Source organism: Monodon monoceros, unplaced genomic scaffold (genome assembly GCF_005190385.1).
Source record: "Monodon monoceros isolate NGI ecotype Baffin Bay Population unplaced genomic scaffold, NGI_Narwhal_1 Super_Scaffold_12, whole genome shotgun sequence".
NCBI classification, from domain to species: domain Eukaryota; kingdom Metazoa; phylum Chordata; class Mammalia; order Artiodactyla; family Monodontidae; genus Monodon; species Monodon monoceros.
Genome location: NW_021703768.1, coordinates 160830263 through 160852918, shown reverse-complemented (window position 1 = coordinate 160852918; position 22656 = coordinate 160830263). Strand labels below are relative to the sequence as shown.

Here is a 22656-nt window from a genome sequence, read left to right as displayed (position 1 = left end):
ACCTCCCCACTCCCCTACCCATCCCCCACCTCCCTGGACACAGGAAACTCACTCCCTCCAAAACAGTGGTTCTCTCAGGGGCAATTCTGCTCCCCAGGGGACATTTAGCAATGCCTGGGGACATTTTGTGGTCACTACTGGGGTGGGGGGAGAGTGGGTGAAGGTCAGGGATGCTGCCCAACTTCCTACAATGCACAGGGCAGCCCCCAAGACAGAGAATGAAGCCCCAATTTCAGCACTGCTGATGTAGAGAAACTCTGGACTCAATTTATTGATAGTACTTGATGCCAATATAAACATCGATTGATCGATTGCCTCCTAACATCTCTTCCCTGTTCTTCTGGTAACAGTCCCTCAGTTTCCCAGGTGAAACAGCCCCTCCCCGAGCCTAACTCCTTTGGGTAGAGTCGACCCCGCCCCCAACTCCAGAAATAGGCATGTGACCTGGCCTAACCAATCAGACCATACATTCTCCCAGGCACAGCAATTGATTCAGAACTGAACATGTAACATCCCCCCCCCAAACGTTCATGTCCAATGAAAGAGAGATCTGGGGTTTAGAGGCCATTAAAGCGACCCTCCCATTTTCCATGGGACACACAATTGTGGGAATAAAAATTTGGTATATCTGGGCACTCTCGTTTGCCTCCATGAGGGGAAAGGATGACTGAAAATGGAGGGAAACACCACAAAGAAAGCAGAGTTAAGAGATGGAGTGCAACGGGGAGAGAGGAGAGGGTTCCTGAGATATCTCCTGAGCTCCTGGATCCAGCCAGACCTGAAGGCATTTCCTCCCAAGCTTTTCAGTTATATGAGGTAATATTATTTTTGACTAAGCCAGTTTCGGTTGGGTTTTCTGTCACAAGATCTAGGACTCTTGCTTGAAACTTCTGCAGACTAAGTTCAGAATTTCCTCAGACCTTAAACTTCTCCAACTGAACGTCCCTTATTTCTTCCACTATTCCCCAAGGGACCTGACTCTCATGTTCCTCTTAAAGCCCAGGTCTCAGAACACCATCCCTGAGATCAAAGGGGACAGTCCATCTCTACAATGTAGTGAGATCTTTAAAAGCCCAGCTATGCCCATCCAACACACCCTCTGGTCCTGCCCACTTCCTGGCACCATTAATGTTAGCAAGGGAGACAAACAGAACTTTGTCTTTCGGTCCCTCAAATATTTCCCAAACTCCCACCCGCAAATTGGCGTGTCACCTCCTCCAGGAAGCCTACCCTGATTGTTTCTGGGGGTTCTCTTCTCTCTGCTCTCACAATACCCTGGGCTTCACTCACCCGTCACTGAGTGTGTTAATCTGTGTTGTAACTGCCTATTTCCTCATCTGTTTCCATGAGTTTCATGATGGTCTGCGTCTCATTCATTGTGGGATTCTCCAACAGAATGTCTCAGAAATGTCTCTGAGGTGGGTGGTAGTATCATCATTACTATTGTTGTTATTATTGCTGTTATCACCGTCTTCATTTGCCTCATTTTACAGATAAGAAAACAAAAGGTGAGAAGCCACATAACTGGGAACTAGTAAAGGCAGGATAATCTCAGGCAATCCATCCTCAATCATCGCTAACCAACTACCACTAACCAGTAGTAAGTAAGCACTCAACAAATACCTCCTAAATCAGGGAGGGATCAGCAAACTCTGTAAAGAGGCAAACAGTAATTTTTTAATTTTTTTGGCTTTGCAGAGAGAAAGCAGCCACAAACAATGTGTCAACAAGTAGGCAAGACCTTGTATCAATTAAACTTTGTTTACAAAAAGAGGCAGCCAGCCCATGGGTTATAGTGTGCTGACCCCTGTATTAAATGACTGAAAAAATGAAGTGAATATTTGATCAACATTTATTGAGCACCTACTATATGCCAAGTGCTGTGCTAGGAACTGGGGACACAGTTGTGAACCAAACAGACAAAAAGCTTTGCCCTGACACTCCAGTGGGGGAAGCAGATAATAAGCAAATAAGTTAAAAATTATGGTAAGTCAGAGAGGGCTAAGTACTGTGGAGGAGGGCTTCCCTCGTGGCGCAGTGGTTAAGAATCCGCCTGCCGATGCAGGGGACACGGGTTTGAGCCCTGGTCCGGGAAGATCCCACATGCTGCGTAGCAACTAAACCCGTGCTCCACAACTACTGAGCCTGCGCTTTAGAGCCTTCGAGCCACAACTACTGAAGCCCACGCGCCTAGAGCTCATGCTCCACAACATGAGAAGCCACCGCATCGAGAAGCCCGTGCAACCGCAACAAAGAGTAGCTCCCGCTCGCTGCAACTGGAGAAAGCCCACGCACAGCAACGAAGACCCAATGCAGCCAAAAACAAACAAACAAATAAATAAATAAATAAATAAGTACTGTGGAGGAAAATAAAAGAAGGAAGAGAATGGTGGGGGGGGGGCGTAGGCAGGGGCAGGGGGTGTGATTTTTACATATGGAAACCAGGGGAAATCTCTCTGATAAAAAACCTTCAGGAGATAAGAGAAAAACCAGGGTGTATATCTGGGGGAAGAGGGATTTGTAGAGAAAGAACAGCACGTGCAAAGGCCCTGGAGCTGAATTGCACCTGGTGGGTTCTAGGAACAGTGAGGGCAGGCCCACATGGCTGGAGTAGAGTGAGGGAGGGGGAGAGAGGGAGGAGATGAGGGCTGAGAGGGGGGCAGAGGCCAAATGCATAGGTTCTTCTGGGTCATGATGAGAACTTTCACTTTTACTCCAAGGGGAGCCATGCGTGGGAGGGCTGGGAGCAAGGGGAGGGACAGGGGTTTCCAGCATCCGCTGTGAGAGTCCTGAAGGGTGACATTTCCCAGTATTGGGCCCAGAGACGAAGTCAGTGAACAGAACAGAATGGAATGGGAAAGAACGCACAGCGCAAATGTTGACACCCCCACCCAGGCTTCTGTCCTGGTCAGCCCTAGTGGACATGTTTAGATGCGATCTTCCACCCAACTCAACCCAACCCACTTGGCTGAGATTTGCTTGCACCAAGCCCCACCCCAAGTCCCCAGCTGCATCCTTCCCCCATGGCTCTGGTCCAGGTCTTCCTCATTCCTCATCCCACAGAGGTTTCCTCTAAACTAGCCCCCCCCCCAGACCTGCAACTCTGAAGCCAGCTAGGCATCACCCTGAGGTCCTCTGGCACTGCCTTCTCTATATCCACCCAACCCATTTCCTCGTCCTCCCTGGCACCCAGCTAAGCTACATTCCCATTCCTGTCTTGCGGTTGGATGGGACCATGTGACCAGTGGAACAAGAATGGAGGTGATGGTGCCACTTCTGGGCCTGGCCCCATGAAAACCTCTCAGGGTTTCCCTCCTCATAACTCCCTCCTTGTCCTCTGGCTGAATAGAGAACTCCAAGGGCTTCAGGGAGGATGGGGCCATGAGACGGAAAGAGCCCAAGTCCTGTAGGGACTTTGTAAAGAAGGGCTATCCTCTTAATCCCCCAGTTGACCCAAACTGGATTGTGATATAAGCTAGAAGTAAACTCTTTAAATTCACTGAAGCAATGCATTTCATTACAGCAGCTAACATTTTGCACCCAGACCTATACCACATCCTACAGGCAAGCTCAGATCCACTGAAATCAAATTAGCAAAAAAGAATGACTCCCATTAATTTAGCACTTGCTATACATTAATTGTACGTCAATCACCATTATAAGAACTTAACTTACCTTATCATGTTGAACCCTCACATAACCCTGAGATAAAGGTGCTGTCCACACCCCCATTCTGTAGATAAGACAACCTGGGCAGAAATAGGTTAAGTAATTTTTTTTCTCCAAGATCACAAGGCTAGTAAGTACCTGACTTGAAATTCAAAGCAGCCCAATATATAAAGAGTTCCTAAAAATCAATAAGAAAAAAATGCCAGCAGTCCTAGAAGGAAAAAAATAATGGGCAAATGATATGAACAAATATTATTTTGCAGAGAGAAAATATAAATAGTTCTTAAACATAAGAACAGAGGCCTTACCTCACTCAGAATAAGAGAAATGTATATTGAGTCATAATGAGCTTCATTTATCACCCAAGTTGGCAAAACTCCAAAAGCTTAACAACTGTTGGCAAGGCAGTGGAGAAACCAGCATTCTCATTGCTAGAGGTAATGTAATTGGAACAATGCATATGGGAACAATCCCATACAGAGAACAATTTGGCAGGATCTACTGAAAACACAGACTCACCCGCTTTGAGCCAGCAAACCCTTCTGAGAATTTATCCCATGGATATACTTGCTCATGTATCTGGCTGCAATAATAACATTTATATGTAGCTAGATACTTTTCTAGGTTCTTGATAGTAACTCATTTATCCTTCAGAACAATGCTTCCAGATGGGTATTTATTATCTCCATTTTACAGATGAGGAAACGGAAGCACAGAGAGGTTAAGTAACATGCCCAAGGTCACACAGTAGAGGAACCAAAAAACAGTTCATGGACAAGGTTATTCATCACAGTTAGTTTGTCAGAACAAGAGCCTGGTGCAATCCAAGTGCCCATCAATAGGGGTGATGGTAAATTAAGTGATCCCCAAACCGTGCAATGGAATACAGTTTAGAGAAACTGTCCCTGGCCACATGCCTGCGGGGTGGCCAAAAAAGAAACAGAGTAGGGATCCTGGTACCAGGCTGCCTGGGTTTGAATTTCTGACTGTCACTTTCAAGCTGGGTGCCCTGAGGCAAGTGACTTAACTTCTCTGTGCCTCAGTTTTCCCATGTGCAATATGAGGATAATGATAATATCTACCTCGTAAATTGTTATGGAGATTAAACAAGTCAGTGTATAGAAAGTGTTTCGACCAGGGATCAGCAAACTTTTTCTACAAACATCTGGATAGTAAATACCTTCACCTCAACAGGCCAGACACTCTCTTCATCAATTACTCAACTGTAGAGTTGTAACTGGAAATCAGCCATAGATAATACATAAACAAATGGATGTGGCTGTATGCCAATAAAACTTTATTTATAAAACACACTTGTGGTTCAGATTTGGCCTTCCCATTGTAGTTTGCCAGCCCCCAGTTTAGATGAATGCCTGGCACACAGTTAGCCCAGTATAAGTGGTTTGTTAAGTAAATGGACAATCTAGAATATCATGCAGTCATTTTTTAAAGAAGAATGAAAACAATCTCTATGTATTGATTTGGAAAGATTCTCAAGATGATGGTTAAAGTGAGAAAAGCAGGGTATAAAGCAGTGGGTGGTATGTGCCATCTTTTGTAGTAAGAGACGAGGGTAGTTAATAAAAACCTGCATTCCTATTTGCATAAGGAAATTCTAGAAGGCTATATAGTCAACTTAAAGAAAAAAGGAGTCACTTATGGAGGAAGGTAGCACCTGGGTATCTGAAGAAGATGGCTAGAGGTTACATTTTTTTCCCTATGCACCTTTTTATGTGTTTTGATCTTTGAATGATACACATGTATTATTTAACCAAAGTGTCAAATATTTTAAAGATTCTACCAGGCTGTCTGTCCCCCAGCACAGGGTGTCGCAACCTGAGCACTGTAGACATTGGGGCCGGATAACTCTCTGTTGTGTGCGACATTGTCGGACGTTGAGCAGAATCCCCGGGCTCTATCCACTAGATGCCAGTATCAGCTCCCAGATGTAACAACCCCAACTGTCCCAGGACATAGCCAAGGATCCCCTGGGGGCGAAACCACCCCAGTTGAGAACCACTGCCCTAACCCAAACTCCTCCAGGCTGTGCTGCCAACCTTCCCCATATCCCTCATTTTCCCTAAAAAGACTTTTTATAGAGGGTTTATCAGGTGTCGACACAGTGCTGAGAAGTATTGAAATACTACAACAGTCTTCCCCCAAAAAGGTGCCGTTTTTAGCCACAGTTCACAGATGGGGAAACTGAGGCTCAGGGAGGCGAAGCCAGCAAGTGATGCTGTCAGGACTGGCTCCCAGGTCTGTCTCCTCCAAGCCACCACCATCAACCCCCACCCGAGCCCACACCTCCTATTCTAACTCTCCTACCCTCTCCCTTCCCTGCCTCTGCCAACAGCACCAGCATTTACAGGCTGGGGACCGAAGCACAGAGAGGTTAAGTAACATGCCCAAGGTCACACAGTGGAGGAACTGAAAAAAGATTCATCATCTTGGCTCCAGTGACCACTCCCATCCTGAGTCTAACCAGCTCCCCCGTCCTGGTGGATCTTTCCCACAATGACTGTCACATTTGTCTCTTCCTCTTCACTTCCTCAGCTTTAAAGTTTCATCTCTGCCACCCGGAATTTGGGCTCCCAGAGAGAGTAAGAGTGTCTGGTCATCACTGTGGCCGCCTATGATGGTGTCATCGTCTTTCTGGGTCTCAGATCTCAGCTTGGAGACTCACTTCAATCTGACCTCACCCATGAATCATGCCCACCAGCCAGCCCACTCACTGCCCTGCAGCACAACTACGTGGGAACCGAGCTGCTCCCACCTCAGAGCCTTTGCACTGGCAGTGCCTCCGGCCAGGAGTGTTGTTTCCTCGGACTCACATGACTCGTTCCCTCACTTTGCCCAGGTCTTTGCTCAAATGTTGCCTCCTCAGTGAGGCCTCCCAGACCTCCTACGCAAAAGTGCAACCCCACATTCCCAAGCCCCCTTCTCCAGGCCATGTACCACCTCTGACAATGTATATGTTTCCTTATTTGCCCACTGTCAGTGCCTCCCACTAGAATGTGGGCTCTTCGACAACAAGGGTTTGTGTGTGTCTTTTTCCCACTGTCTCAGCACCAAGAAGAGGCCCAGCGTACATGATAATTGTTGATGAATGAACGAATGAATGAATGAATTAATTAATTAATATGCTCTTCCCACTCTCTACCCAGGGAACAGTGGAGCGAAAGCCGAAGAACTCTGAGGAGGAAATGAGAGAAACTAGGAAGCATCCTAATTCCAGGCTCCACACCTTTATGCCATTGTGTGTCCCCCACCCCATTCCACCCCCATCAGGAGCCCTCCCTTTTCTCTCTCTGCCCTTCCATATCCCACTGGTAGTTCATGGCCCGGGCTTAAATCTGTTGATGGACAGGGACTTGAAAACTTAGAGAGGCTGTTCTTGTGATACCTCCCTCCGACTTAATGTGACCACCTTTTAGCTTCCTGCTCATGGCCCCACTGTGAATGGGGCACAGGGCTGAGCTTCAAAGGGAGACAAAATGCACAGGGCAGGATGGCACAGAGCTCCCAGATGGGGAGGATCAAGGATACACCCCTGCCCAGTGCAGGGCCTGACACAGCTAGGCACCAGAACCCAGAGCAATTAGAAAACTCCTACTCACCCTTCAAAACCCAGCACAAATGTCCCCTCTTGCATCAAGCCCAACTCTCCCAGGCAATGTCTTGCCTTTGCTCCAGGGCCCCCAGCCCAGAGATTTCTTCCTCTGCCCTGGTCCTGACAACACAGGGCTGGGGGATGTCTGTCTCTCCCAGTCTGGGAGCACCTTGAGGGCCAGACCCAGGCCTGGGTCCTCGGTGTTGCCCAGCACAGAAAATCAGGACACATTAGTCCCTGCAGCTGCCCTCCTAGAGAATAATGCCACAACCCCTTGCCTTTTATCAGAAAACCAGCTACAGGGAAGATGCAGGGAAGGATAGAAGTTCATCCTTAAGTCTAACCACTTTCCCATTAGCTGCTGTTGAAGCCTCACTGGATCTCGACTGCTCGCAAGTCTGGGGCCTGACTGGTCTGACAGCTACTTCCTTCTGTGTGGAAGCCAGGAGGCAAGGAAATGGAGGAAAATTTGGGATGGCCTGTGGCCAGAGCAGGTGGCTGGGGGTGGCAGGGGAATCTCTAGGGTTCCCCCGCCGCCATTCTTTCAGGAAGCCTGCCTGGGCTAGGGGAGGGTGGGCCTCTTCCATGTGTGGCCCTATCCTCAGGAAACACCCCCAGGGACCCCCATAGGCCCACTCCCTGATCACTGACTGCCCCTCCCCCCATCCGCACAGGGCATCTCAGGCCAGAGAGGAGGCAATGCCCCAGCCTGCCCACCATCCGTCCCCAGAGAGGTCCCCCTCTAGCCCACAGCACGTCCAGACAAGCCTTTCCTCCCAGGGTAGGGCCTGAGGGCTGGATAGCAGGTGTCAGGCCCGCAGGGCAGGCAGGGCAGCCCCAACCACCAGCCATCACTTTCCACCCAGAACTCAGGAGGCCAGAGGGAACCAGAGAAGGTACAACAGAAAGAGAATCCAGTCCAGTTACCTCCCCCACCCCACCGCATTCAAATAGGGATTTGAATAGATTTCCTGAGCTGGGGGCGGTCACAGTCAAATCCTCCCCTGCCTGGACCCCGGGGCCCTGGCAGAAATCCCTACAGAGAAAAAGCAGCTATTTCTAGGTTCCCGAAACCCCAGGACCCACTCTCAGGGTTCTGGACCAGGTCCTGCCTCAATGTGCCCCCTGGGATGGATGGAGTTAGGAAGACCAGAGCCCCAGGCCCATAGCACCCCACCCGCCCCATGCTGCCCCAGGCCCAGGCAGGAAGCCAAGGGGAAGATGTGAGGGGAAGGAAGGGGCCCAGTGCCTGGGAGGAGGAGACACATGTGGGGGAAGGAATCGGAGGAGGCCCCTCCCCCATAGCCGGAATCTTGGGGGGTGGGGGGGTCAAAGGAGTTGAAAACCTCAGACACCCTATTGGCCACCCAGGGGGTTCCTAGCCCCCCTCAAGACCCCCACAGAATCCCTTTTTGGGGCTTGATCCGCACTGGAGCCAGCCTGGGGCTTTGGGAGCTTTAACCCCAAGTTTGCCAGTTCTCAGCCTAGATGTGGGTTAACAGTGAGCCTATGAGCCCATTCCTGTTAACCTTGGGTGGGCCACCCCCGTATCCCCGAGTGTTACAACCCCCATATCCCCCGTACCCTGTGCCAGACCCCGCGGCGGGGGGGCATCCTCCGCTCTACACGGCTGGCCCAGAGGTGCAGAGCATCACGTCCCTGGGTACCAGCCTGGGATGCCTCCCACCACCCACCCTGGGGCAGGTCCGTCAGTGGCCATCTCACCTGGGACATCTGGGGACGCAGGTTGACCTCCCGCAGGTTGATGGCTTGGGGCAGCAGGTTGTTGAGCAACTGGCACAGAAGGACGCCATCCCGGAGGGCCTGCGCCAGTTCGCACACCTGGGCCCCATCCCAGGTCACGCGGTGGCTGGGCGGCAGCACCCGGCACTGGATCAGCCAGTGGGTGCACTGGCGCCACAGCTCCATGGCTGCTAGCTTCCCGGGCTGGCCTGTGCACCCTCGCGGCCTCCTTCGCCGCCCGCCTGCTTGCCTCCCCTAGCTAGCTACCACTTCCTCTTCTTTGCCTGTAACTGTCGCCCTGAGACGGGGCGGAGGGGGAGCCGTGGGAGTTGGGGGGGGGCACCTGCAGCCCAGCCCCAGCCCAGCCCCTTTCCAGCAGGACCTGGCCTCTCCTTCCCCCACCAACTAGCACTGGGGCATCTGGGAGTGGGTTCAGGGTAACAAGGCGGAGGCCTGCCGCCTTCCTCTGTGTCCAACCCAAGAGCGGTACAACCTCGGAAACACATTCAAGATCCACCCTGTTCTCACCCCTCCCTCCTCCGCCTCCACCCTCATCCAGCCCCCAACCTTGGCAGCCTGGACCAGCACAGTGTCCTCCGCCCCATGGCCGGGCTCCTGTCCTCACCTCCCCACCCCCAATCTGTACTCCCCACATCAGAGGGCACCTATGAACACCTAAGTCAAGTCGGGATGCCCCACAGCCCCCCTCGTCTGGGATAAAAGTCAACCCTGCAGCCCACAGGGGCCTGCATGAGCACTCATCACCTCCCTGCCCTACTTCTCCCACTCTCCCCCACTTTGCGCTGTTCCAGCCAAACGGGCCTCCTCAGTGTTCTTCCAACATACTAGGTAGCCCCAGAAGCTTGCCCTAGAATCCTGCCACAAGGCCTTTGCACATGCTAGTCCTCTGCCTTAGGCAATTTCACGGCCAGCTCCCTCACTTCCTGCAAATCTTAGCTCTAGATCAATCGTCTTCTCATGAAGTTTTCCCAAACCTCTCCATTTCAGATCACAGCCTTTTTTCCCACCCCATAACACCCTATCCCACTTCCCCACCTGTTATTTTATTATACTTATTTCTTTATTGTGTATTGAGAAATTTGTGTCTGGTGTTGGAACCACTCCCCCCAGCACCTGGCACATATACATGCTCCATAAATATTTATTGAATGAAGAATGAATGAATAATTGAAAGCTCTATGGCTCTACCTCTGACATTTATCCCAAATCCGTTCATTTATTTCCATGGCCCTGGCCACCATCATCTCTTTTTTTGGACTTCGATAGTGTCGTTCATTGGTTTAGCAAATATTTACTATCTTTGTAGCCCTCATCATTACCTGAAATCATGTGCTCGACGAGGTCTCTCTACCCACCTCCACCCCACTAGATTGTGAGTAGTCTCCCCCCTCCGTCTCACAAGCACCCACCCACCCCACCCGCCACCCGAGCCACCCCCCGGATTTTCCTTTTTAATTATTGTAACCACTAAGGGGCGCTAGACTCCTTTCACTGGACATACCCCCTACCCTCTGACTGTATCAAAACCAGGCGGGGAGTGGGTCAAGGAAGGGATACCCCTCAGCCTGTCCTGAGACTGGAGTCTCTTCCACATTGGCAAATGGGGAAGCCCAGCCTGGAAATTCCCAGATTTACGATCCTACAGGCACCAAAACTTTCTTCCCCAACCATCCGTGGCTCTCTATGCGCCAATTTTCTCATCTGTAAAGTGACAGTAACCTTCACCGTTTAGAATTACGGTAGGGGTCAGAGATGGTGGGGCTGCAAAGATCAGAGGAAGACAGGATAGCGTTCCAGGGCTCCGGGCTTGAATCCCACCTTGACCAATCACAAGCCGTGTCAAACTTGGGCAAACCTGGGCTGAGCTGTCCCATGCCTCAGTTTCTGCATCTAGAAAATGGGGTGATGAAAACAGAACCCATCTTATTGAGAGGTCTACGTAAAAATGCAATGTGTTGAAGCTGGGCAAGCAAAGAGAACAGTCCTGGCATACAGTAAGCGCTTAATGAATGTTAGCTGCAGCTACTGCTTTCAATTCTGTTGTTATTATTATGCGCCCTCAATAAACTTGGCCAGAGCGTCCTCTGTCCGGTTCCAGATCCCTCCCTCCCCCACATTTCTCACCCTTGTCTCCGGGCGACAGGATGGAAGCCCCCCTCCCCTCCTTCCCTCCACGTAGGAAACCACCTGAAAGTTTACCCCCCAGTCCTGCCAGAGTCTAGATCAGCTCCAACGTTCTGTTACTAGGAGAGGCTGTCGTGTTTTCCCGCATCTCTCTCCACAAAACCCGACACCCAATGGGGTTCCTTCCCGGAAACCGAGGGGGGTGGTCTGGAGGAAGCTCACCCGGTCACGTCACAGCCGCCACCACTCCCTGCCAGGCGAGAGAGCCCGTAAGGACCGCCCCGCCCCTGCCCGGAACACTGAGGGGCTAGGAGACACCGCCTTGCCCCTTCCCAAGGGGCCAGGGATGCTTAGGACCAGCCGGAGGCCCTAAGCGGAATCTAGGGGCCTGGCTCTAAGGGGCGGAACTAAAAGAGGAGTGAGGCGATGAGTGGGCGTGGTCAGCCCGAGAAGGGCGGGGGCAAATTTAAGGGGGCGGGGTCCACTAGTAGGAACGGAGTTCCCAAGGGGGCGTGGTCTACGGGAAGAAGGTTTTTATCTGAAGGGGGCGTGGATAGCGAAAAGAAAGTTTCTAAGGGGGCGGGGCGAGAACAAGGGGGCGGGGTGAGAGCCCGGAGGTTACGGTTGGGGAAGGGGCGGGGCCTGGAGGGGCGGGGTTTAAATGGGAGGGACCAGGTGTTGGGGCTCGGTTCCCCTCGGGCGCGGTGGGTGAAGGGTGGGTGAAGGCTGGACTTGGCTGGGACGGGGAGGGAGGGGTCGGGAGCCGCAGAGCCTCAGGCTTCCGCCAGGCCCCAGGTTCTTGGGAGCTCCGCGGGTCCCGGCCCAGGTGAGTGAGGGGCCCCAGGCAGATCCAGGACCGGGAGATTACTGGGGCAGGGAGTTCTCTTTTCCAGGTGGGGCCACCAGCTCTCAGGGAGGATCTGGGTGTCTGTCCACGTGCGTCCGCGAACGTAAAAGGGGTCGCCTGACTGGGACGCTGTGTATCACGCGTGTCCGTGTACCTGGGCGTCCTCCTCCAAGCGTGTTTTCTGTGCAACACGGAAAGCCTCCCTGCTTCCACTTTTGCCTGAACGGTGTTTTTAAACCACAGACCAGATCGTGCCCCTCCCTCACTTCGAACCCGTCCCGTAGCTCCCCTTCCACCCCACTGAGATGAAAATTTGAGGTCCACCAGTTCCTGCATCGTCTCCGCCTATCTTACTGCTCTCCACTTCACTCCTGGCTCACAGCACGCAGCCCCACCAGTCTCCCTGATGATGTAAGATGTAAAAAGCAAGCTCCAGGCCTTTGCACTTGCCGTATCCCCACCTGAACTGCTCTTTCTCCACATCTTTGCATCACTGTCTCCCCTCTACTGAGGTCTCAGCTCCTACGTCACCTGGTGGGAGAGAGCCTCCTGACTACCTGTTTAAGGTGGCCTGCCCCAGCCAGCCTCCTTGACATTTCCCTGTTTTATCACCTTCATTGTTCACCCTTAGATATTACCTTCTTCATTCATCCTGCGCTTATTTGTTTTGTGTCTTGCCCACCGGAGGGGCCTTGGTCTCATTCATCACTGTTTCTCCGGGGTCTAGAACAGAGCCTGGCACACAGTAAGCATTCAACCAGTCAATGTTTGCTCAAGTTTGAGGCTCCGCGTCCACCTGTGTCCCTGTGTCTCTGTGCAGGTGGCTGCCCTCCTGCACATGTGTGTACGTGTGTGTGGCCAACAGAGCATGAATAATCCCCTTCCTCCTTTCCCCAAGCTTGCCTCTCACCCACCCCCTCTCCTGACTCTGCCCTGTTCCTCTCTCTTCTGCCCAGGTATCCAGAAATTATTCCAAAGGACGCAGGGCAGGTGGATGACTTAATTGGCCTGTGGCTGACCTGTGCCCACTCTGAGCTCCCCCTGAACTAATCAGAGCCTTGTCAGCGACGCACCACCACACCCACTAAGGGGCACTTAAGACAGAGGAAGCTGGAGTCCGGGGACTCTTAAGACCAAGGCTGGGCCTGGCCCAGGTGACAAACAGGAAGTGCTCAGGCATCCAGGAGACACACCTGGCTTTCAGGTATGTGGCACCGGGATACAGCACTCTGTTCAGCTCCCCCGCCCCTTAAGCCACCTAGGGCCAGTCTGGGAACTTCCTGACCCTTTCAGGCCCTCAGCCCAGCTGACTCAGGTCATAAGAATCCGGGTGCTATTTCCCTGCAGACCCCGCCAGGCCCAGAAGATCTTGGGGGCAGGGGAAGCAAAAAGCAAACCGCTTGCTTCCCTCCCATCCAGGGCAGTTTTTTCCACCAGACACTTGAGACACACCGGGGCCTGAGGCCTGTGCCATGATTAACATGTCCTAAAGCATCTGAGACCTAAATTTGACTGCAGTAATAAGGAAATGGATCTGCTCCAAAATATGAAAATCTGCAAATGCTTATTTGCTGACAAGTCTACAAAAATATGACCCTTTAATGTCCTTAAAAATGGCATTACATGGGGCTTCCCTGGTGGCGCAGTGGTTGCGAGTCCGCCTGCCGATGCAGGGGACGCGGGTTCATGCCCCGGTCTGGGAAGATTCCACATGCCGCGGAGCGGCTGGGCCCGTGAGCCATGGCCGCTGAGCCTGCGCGTCCGGAGCCTGTGCTCCACAACGGGAGAGGCCACAGCAGTGAGAGGCCCGCATACCACAGAAAAAAAAAAAAAAAAGTGGCCTTACATTGGAAAGGCACCTATGGGTTAGATTTTTGTACAATCTAAGAATCCTTGAGTATGCATATAGGTGACTGAGATGCTATGGACTTTAGTAAATTAAATTCTCCCCAGCCTACAATTTCTTTCACCCCAAGAACCACCTGGCTTGCTCCCTCAAAATCCTTCCAGTGTTCACCAACAGAGACCTTCCCGGGCCACCCTATGGAAAAATCTTAACTCCACCCCTTGAATCTTCATACCCCATCCCTGGTTTCAGTTTCTTGTTTAGGTCTCTCGGATCTATCCTATACTTCCTCATCTAGTTACTTATTTTTCCAATCACAGTCTTCCCTACTAGAACATCCCTAAGGACAGGAATTCTGGTCTGTGTTGTTCAGTGCTAGGTCTCTAGTGCCGAGAAGGGGCATCTGGCACACAGTGGGTGCCCCATGAATGTTGGTTTGAGTGAATTTGTTAATTAAATTTCGCCAAAACGTAGCAGTATGTCATCTGCATAAAAAAACTGCATTACGTTTGAAAGCAATGCAGAGGTCTTTTCCCTTTGCAAGAATCCCAGTGAATGCATGACTCTTTCCATGAAATCACAGCCTATTCTAAATTAAAGTTACTCATAGCCAGATTTTAATCTGATATATATATATATCAAATATAATTCAGATATAATTTATAATTAAGATATATAATCGGACTATGGGTAACATCTTTAACTTAATGTATAAATATATAAATAGTTATACAAAAATGTTTATATATTTTAAATATAAATATTTATACATAATTATATTTATATATTTTAAATATAAATATATAAATATTCTATATTAAAATATTATATAGTCTACATTAAAATATTTAAATAGATTATATATAATTTATGTAAAGATATACTATATATTAAAATACAATATATATTTTTATATATGCATATACAGAGAGAGTTGCATTTTAAGGTTCAATAAGATATGGGCTGCTGTCTTCAGAACCATGAGGAACATGGAAGGGCTGAGCCGGATGCTCAGGATTCAAGAGTAACTATTCCCATTTTACAGATGAGGAAGACTGGGGCCTGTTGGAAGTACAAAGCACAGCCCCTGCACCCTCTGCCCCTGAGAGCTCCATGCAGGTGCCACAGGATGGAGAGGACTTTGCTGGCCAACCCTGGTACCACGGCCCACTGTCCCGCCAGGTACCGCTGCCTCCTGCAGGACCTCAGGACCATCTGATGGGGAGTCTCACCCCTTTGACCTTTGACTTACTGGGTACTCCTGGATCCCAGATGAGGGGCTTAGGGTCAAGGTCTATCGGAAAAAGTGGCTCAAGGGCTGGGGACTGTCTTGAAGCTTTATTGGTGTGGCATGTCACTTCTTATATTTAAATTTTCACTTCCTTTGGGATGGTGTTGAGGATGATGTTGGGGATTGAAGAAGGTCCTAATGACCCCTCAAACCACCCCTTGGCTCTGCTTTCTCTCTCTGGATCCCAGGCCACCCGTGGCCACCAGGGGCCCATCTCCCTCTCAATCCAAAGTTCCTCACCCTCATCTCCAACTTAGGGGTCACCTTCAGGAGTTCCAGGACCTGGGGTATCCAATCAAATCATGAGAGGCAGTGTAGCTTAGTGGTTAAAACACCACACTTTAGCACCAGACAGCCTGGGTTCAAGTCCCATCCCTACAACTCACATTGGGTGTGAACTAGGGCAAGGTATTCGATATCTCTGGGCCTCAGTTTCCCCATCTGTAAAATGGGCATAATAGTACCTACCTCTTAACCTTGGTAAAGGATGAAGTGAGTTCATACATTTTACAATTAAAACAGTGCCTGGCAAATAACAAGGGCTATACATGTGCCCATTGTGCATACTGTCCAGTCCCCAGCCCCCATCACCAGCTCCACTTTTCCCCTCTGCAATGTTGTGGCCCTCAGCCCCTGTTTTCACACCAGCCACGATGGCTGGCATAAGACTGCTTGACCATTATTTTAAAGGTTGATTTAAAGGCCGCAGTCTGTTGGGAAGGACCCAGTGAATGGCTTTTCTGGAAGCCACATTTGCATAGCAAGCTCAGTGCATGTCCTTGGGTTGGAAGTTGCATAAGTCAGTGCTGGCTAGTGGCTGTAAAAAACATTCCCAAGATGTCACCAGCCAGACTTGATCAACATTTAAGGGTGTGACTTCCCTGGTGGTCCAGGGAAGACTCTGCACTCCCAGTGGGCAAGACTCCACACTCCCAATGCAGGGGACCCAGGTCTGATCCCCTGGTCGAGGAACTAGATCCCACATGCATGCTGCAACTAAGGGTCCACATGCTGCAACTAAGAGTCACATACCACAGCTAAAGATCCCGCATGCCGCAACTAAGACACGGTGCAGCCTAAATAAATAAATATTAGAAAAAAAAAAATGTAAGGGCTAGTTCATGTCACAACTTGAGGGGATGCAGAGCTCCAAAATGAGTCAGACCCAAGCCCTTTCCATCCTGTGTCTTCGCCATCCCCTAGGGCTTTGGGGACATCAACTGACAGGACAGAACCTGTAGGATTGTACAGGAGAATTTTATTGGTCAGGTCGGGACATTCCCCACAGCCCTCCTGCCCTCATACCATTGGCCAGATCTTGTCACATGACAGCTAACTGCAAGGGAGCCTGGGAAATGTAGTCCAGAGGTATGCCTATGAAAAAAGAAGGAATGGTCTGACACAATGGTATCCAGTCTCTGGGTTTTTTTGAGTGGGTGGAGGGGGGTGGGGAGTCATCATTAACTACTGATACAGGCTTATGCCTAAACCCCTTGCCCCTGTCCTCCATCCCCAGAAGGCTGAGGCCCTCCTCCAGCAAGATGGTGACTTCTTAGTTCGTGCATCTAAGTCCCGTGGGGGCCACCCTGTGATCTCCTGCCGTTGGCGGAGCTCAGTCCTACACTTCGAGGTGTTCCGTGTGGCCCTGCGCCCCCGGCCAGGCCGGCCCACAGCCCTCTTTCAGCTGGAGGATGAGCGTTTCCCAAGCCTGCCTGCCCTGGTTCGCAGCTATGTGACCGGCCAGCGTACACTGTCCCAGGCCACGGGAGCTGTGGCATCCAGGCCAGTGACGCGGCAAGGACCTATTCGACGCAGCTTTAGTGAAGACACCCTTCCAGACGGCCCGGCTTGGACAGAGCCACTCAGGTACCACAGGCTCCCAACCTCCCTGACGACGCCCAACACCCCCCAGGGTTCTCCACCTCGGCACTGTCCACTAGCGACATTTGCAGCCAGATTATTCTTGGCTGTGGGGGACCGTTCTGTGCATTGTAGGATGTTCAGCAGCATCCCTGGCCTCTATCTACTAGATGCCAGTAGAATCCTCTGTACGTCATCCCCCTAGTTGTGACGACCAAAAATGTCTCCTGACATTGTCAAGTGTCCCCCGGGGGTATCAGGCACCCTGGTTGGGATCCACTGGTTCCGAATGATGGGATGTAAGGTTTTATGGGTGTTGATGGGGGCTGCTCTACGCAGAGTAGGACAACACATCTCCCCCATCTCTGTCCCCAGGGCTAGGAAGCGGAGTGACAGTCAGCCCGCAGGCTTGGAGCATATGGGGCAGCCAACAGAAGACCACCCTGGTTCAGGTAAGGGTCTTCCAGGACAATACATAGCTCAGAGACTGCTCTGCCACTCACTACCCAAGTGAACTTTGGCAGGTGACTTAACCTCCTGGAAAAAAGAGATGGTGATGCTCTCAATGTTGTCATGGTAATGAAAAAACACAGGACTAAGGAACTTTGTAGGTGCTTAAAAATGTGGGTTTATGATGATTCCAAGAAGCCCTCTGTTCTCTAACCATGGCTGACCTCTCTAATAATTCCTCTCACATCCCGTACTCACTCTGGACACATAGTCTTCCTTTCAGTTGCTGGAACCTTCCAAATTTGTTCCTGCCTCAGGGCCTTTGCATTTGCTGTTCTCACCATTGGAGAGCCCATTCCCTAATCTTTACCTGGCTGACTCCTTCTCATCTAATGTGAGTTCTTCAAAGCAGCTGACCCTGACCATCCTACATAAAGGAGGAGTCCCCCTTATACCCTGACTGCCCTGTCCACACCACCCCCCAATTCAACATGAGCCCTCATTGTGTGCCAGACACTCTGCTAAGTGCTGAGATATGTCAATGAACAAGAAAGACAAAGATCCCTGCTCAAGTGGAGCCAACATCCTATTAGAGGAAGAAGGGCCAGGAACAACAAAAATGAGTCAATTACATATGCTTTGGGTTAAAAATTAAAAGCAGGACACCGTAAGGAGTATGCGAATAGTAAGGAGTATGCGAATGGTAATGAGTATTACAATTTTAAGTACTAGTTAGGAAAGGTCCCATGGAGAAAGATTTGAAGGAGATGAAGGAGGGAACGATGTGGATAATTGGATGAGAATGACCCAGGCAGAGGGAATAGCCATTGCAAAGGTCCTGGGGCCAGAACAAGAGTTTGAACTGTTCACTGAACCAAAAGGAGGTGAGTGTAGCAGAAACACTGGGAGTGAGGGGGAAGTCACGAGAGATTGGGCTCAAACTGTGAGGGCTTCTTGGACTAATATGAGGACTTTGGCCCTTATTCAGAGCGAGCTGGGAACCGTGGGGAGGTTTTGAGCCCCTATAACAGGGTCAACTTAAATGCTTAGTAAATACAGAGTCTCCCAAAAGTCTGGGTGCAGTTTGAAGTTCCAATAACCTCAGAAGTAAATATGCCACAAACTTAACAAAAGACATCATTTGAAATTTTGATAAATTCAGTTTCTTTGATGCTTATGTAGCTTTGTGAATTTTGAATGACATTTTTCATTTTAATTTCATACAGTCAGGGCTTACCATCTTCAATCAGAGGGGCAAAAACAAAGAATTCAAACTTGAAATGTAGTATTCAAAAATTGCAAAACTACATACGTGTCAGAGAAAGTTCGTTTTCAAACCATTGGTAAGTGTGTAGCATTGATGTTGGTGAAGTTGTTCAATTTCAAAGCCGCACCAAGATAGGCTGGGATACCTGGTTATTGGCTGAATGAGTGGATGAACCAGGAGGTTAGTAGCCCATGAAGCCACTGACCCCTCCCAGCTATCTTCTCTGTGTACCTCTTTCACCCCCTCTTGTATGACACCCAGGAGCTTCCACTATGCCTGCATCTGCCCTGCCTCGGACAGGTAGTGACTCCGTGTTGCTAAAGGTGCCCGTTCCCCTGGGGTCCATTGCTGACAGCCTCAGGGCTTCTGATGGGCAGCTTCATGCCAAGGCACCAACCAAGCCACCTCGAACATCCTCACTGATGCTGCCTGATGCCTCTGGACGCCCCCCAACGTACTGTGAGCTGGTGCCCCGAGTGCCCAGGGTCCAGGGAACACCTGCTGGCCACAGCTGCCCAGAGCCAGAGGCGCCATGGTGGGAGGCTGAGGAGGAGGACAGATGTTTTGCAAGACCGCAGGCAGAGGTCTCTTTCTGCCCACCTGACAACCCCTTCGGCCTGCTGGGCTCCCAGAATCGGCCTCTGGAAACCGAAGTCCTGCATACTCTCCATGGCCTGTTCCTGGAGCACCATCCTGGGAGCACCGCTCTCCACCTGCTATTGGTGGATTGCCAGGTGGGTCACCTACAGAGGTTTTTCCTCCCCAGGCAGGGGCTGAAGCCAGGACAAGGGCCAACCCCACCTCACATCTGTATACTCACACTGCTCCCTTGACTTCTCTACTCTTACCCTGGCCCCCCATCGCCAGGCAACTGGCCTCCTGGGAGTGACCAAGGCTCAGTGGGGCGCCATGGGGGTCGCCTCTGGTCTGGAGCTGCTCACACTTCCCCATGGGCATCGCTTGAGGTTGGAACTGCTGGAGAGGTGAGCCAGCCACCTGGAATCCCTAGGGTCTCCAAATCTCCCCATTCACGGTCCCCTAGGGAGGTGGGGCATGGGCAATGCCACCGACTGTCCCTCCTCACCCCCGCATTGCAAACCTCCCCACTGCCCCCAGACCCTTGCCTTCCGCCTCCACAGGCTCGAGACGCTGGCACTGGCGGGGGCGCTGGCAGTGCTGGGCTGCGCAGGGCCGCTGGAGGAGCGCGCGGCCGCCCTGAGGGGCCTGGTGGAGCTGGCCCTGGCGCTGCGGCCAGGGGCAGCGGGAGACCTGCCCGGACTGGCCGCGGTCATGGGCGCCTTGCTCATGCCCCAGGTGCGTGGGAAGCGGGGATGGGGAGGAGGCCAGAGAGAAAGTGATGGGAAAAAGTGGAGAGGAGGCGGGCTCAGCTCTCTTCCTCCAGGTGTCGCGGTTGGAACGCACGTGGCGCCAGCTGCGAAGGAGCCACACCGAGGCTGCGCTGGCCTTCGAGCAGGAGCTGAAGCCACTGATGCGGGCGCTGGATGAGGGCGCCGGTGAGTGGCATCTTTCGATGAGTGGTAACTAAGCGGAATCCCAATCCGGTCCTAAGCCCCGCCCGGGTCTTAGGTCCCCGCCCCTGCTTCTCTCCTAAGCCACGCCCCCTGCCCTAGGCCCGGCCCCTGATTCACATCCAGCTCTATGCTAGGCTCTGGCCTCTGGGTCTCGTGCCAAACCCCGCCCCTTCCTTCTGTCCTAGGCTCCACCTTGGCCTTACATTCCGCCCGTTGTTTCGGTCCTAGGCTCCGCCCCTTAAGCAAGGCTCCGCCCTCCTCGCCCTAACCCCCGCCTTCTGTGCGAGTCTCGGTCGGGAACTAATCCCTAGGCCCCGCCCTCACTCTGTCCCAGGCTCCGCCCCTGCCCTAGGCCACTCCCCAGTCCTGCTCTGGGCCAGGCTCAAGCCTCTGTTTCTGACCCAGACCCCAACCATTGCTTTGTCCTAGGGTGCCTCGGCCCAAAGTATGTCGCACCCTCTTCACCCTAGGACCCGCCCTCTGCCCCTAGCCCAGCCCAGACCCTTCCCCCAACAGGACCCTGCGACCCGGGGGAGGTGGCGCTGCCGCACGTGGCGCCCGCGGTGCGCCTGCTGGAGGGCGAGGAACTCCCCGGGCCCCTGGACGAGAGCTGCGAGCGGCTGCTGCGCACCCTGCACCGGGCGCGTCTGCTGGCCCGGGACGCGCCCAGATTCCGCGAGGCGGCGGCTCGGCGCCTGCGAGGTGAGCGCCTCCTCTGCGCCGGGTTGCCAGAGGGTCCCGGAACACCCCTCATGCTCCAACTCGGTGCCCCCAAACCCACCGAGCCAGGAACTAGAGCCTCCCACCACGCCTCCCAGAGCCCCACCCAAACTGGGACGGCCCGGCCCCACGGGGTTCTCACCCTAACACACGCCGCAACCTGCAGTGTAGACGGAAACAGTGCCCTCTGCCCGCAAAGGGCGGCCCAGCCCCCCAGAGCCACGCCCACAGGGCCTCACTCCCACTCTTCCACCAGGGAAGGCCCTGCCCCTAGAGGATCTCGATCCGCCACCAAGAATGCCCAGCTCCCTCCAAAATGTCTCAGACCTTCAACCTGGTAGAATAGAACGGCGCCCCCGCTGAGCTCAGAGCCACACCCCTCTCCTGCCCTGGGGCAGCCCAGCCTCCAGGATCCCCCACCTGGGTCGTCCCTGCCTTCACTGGTGACCTTAGGCCCCCTGTCCCTCCAACATGGGCCGACCTCCCCCCCCCCAAGTTTGTCGCGAAGGACGGCCCGGACCCCAAATCCCACCCTCGGGCGTGGCTCCATCTCCAGGCACAACCCCTAAAGTGGGTCCCCCAGGATCTCGCCCCAGGAACAGACTGCCCCGGTGCACCCACCGAGCCCCTCAGCCACCCCACCCCCACTGCTGCAGACTCAGGAGCTCCCTCTCGGCTAACCCTACCCAGTTGTCCAGGTAATCTCAGGCTGAGTCCCTCCGGGGTCAAAGTCCCGAGGGAACAAGGCGGGTGTGGGAGGGGCAAGGCAGTTGCCTGGGCCCTGCCCCCAGCCCCACCTGGCCCCGCCCCCAGGATTCCGGCCCCACCCGGAGCTGAGAGAGGCCCTGACCACTGGTTTCTTGAGGAGGCTGCTCTGGGGGAGCCAAGGAGCTGGGGCGCCGTGGGCCACACGTCTTGAGAAGTTCCAGCGCGTCCTCACCGTCCTGTCGCAGCGCCTGGAGCCTGACCATTGAGAGCACAGACCGCCCCCCCCATCTTCACGCTGGGATACCAAGGCTTCCATGGAGACCAAGGAAGCCGCCCAAGCTTCCTCACACAGCCAAATGCAGTGGGGACCTGCACCCTGCCTCACAGGAGGGGACCTGGTTTGCAAGAACCCACACTGTGCCCTAAAAAGGCACACTGATCCTGGCGGAGGGCAGCCTCCTCCCCACACTAGAAGACCCAGATGTCTGGAGGCTCTGGACGCCCTCTCCCACATGCCCCCTCGCATATCCCACAAAGGCTTAACGTGTGGCTTTTAATGTTAAAGAGAACTTGCAGATCTGTAAGAGGCCTGAGTTCAAATATGTTTTAAAAGCTGTGTGACTGGGCTTCCCTGGTGGCGCAGTGGTTGAGAGTCCGCCTGCCGATGCAGGGGACACGGGTTTGTGCCCTGGTCCGGGAAGATCCCACATGCCGCGGAGCGGCAGGGCCCGTGAGCCATGGCCGTTGAGCCTGCGCATCCGGAGCCTGTGCTCCGCAACGGGAGAGGCCACAACAGTGAGAGGCCCACATACCGCGCAAAAAAAAAAAAAAAAAGCTGTGTGACTTCTACTAGATCACTTGACTTCTCTGTGCTGGCCTTCAACGTAAAAGTGGGGCTGTGTACTTTCTAGGGGTTATGGTGGGGATGAAAGCTCAACGTTTGAATGAGTTCATAGGTGAAGAATGCC

At 52.6% G+C, this 22656-nt stretch overlaps 2 protein-coding genes across 7 annotated transcripts in view; one reads left to right on the top strand and one right to left on the bottom strand.

The window, feature by feature from the left end:
- VAV1 (vav guanine nucleotide exchange factor 1) overlaps positions 1-10882 on the bottom strand; it is a 52805-nt gene extending 41923 nt beyond the window's left edge. Inside the window, exon 1 of one of the 3 annotated variants that reach the window (XM_029216668.1) lies at positions 10862-10882. Coding sequence is in view for 2 of the 3 variants with exons in the window: in XM_029216665.1 (XP_029072498.1) it covers positions 9005-9208 (204 nt within the window). In the remaining variant the exon portion in view is untranslated. Of the gene's footprint in view, positions 1-9004; positions 9504-10861 lie in introns of those variants that run through there. The other 2 variants (XM_029216665.1, XM_029216667.1) reach the window with 2 other exon arrangements.
- Positions 10883-11898: 1016 nt separating this feature from the next.
- SH2D3A (SH2 domain containing 3A) lies at positions 11899-22401 on the top strand. 4 transcript variants are annotated; one of them, XM_029216669.1, is made up of 12 exons: positions 11899-11993; positions 12971-13218; positions 14906-15042; positions 16668-17017; positions 17387-17463; positions 18990-19462; positions 19596-19711; positions 19868-20042; positions 20131-20242; positions 20777-20962; positions 21537-21678; positions 21794-22401. In XM_029216669.1, exons 3-12 carry the CDS (start codon positions 14974-14976, stop codon positions 21897-21899), a joined length of 1806 nt encoding a protein of 601 aa, XP_029072502.1. In that variant the 5' UTR covers positions 11899-11993; positions 12971-13218; positions 14906-14973; the 3' UTR covers positions 21900-22401. The 4 variants fall into 4 exon arrangements, with proteins under 4 accessions (XP_029072502.1, XP_029072503.1, XP_029072504.1 ...); XM_029216670.1 differs by lacking the exon at positions 21537-21678; XM_029216671.1 differs by lacking the exon at positions 21537-21678 and having other exon boundaries at positions 20761-20962.
- Positions 22402-22656: the final 255 nt, after the last annotated feature.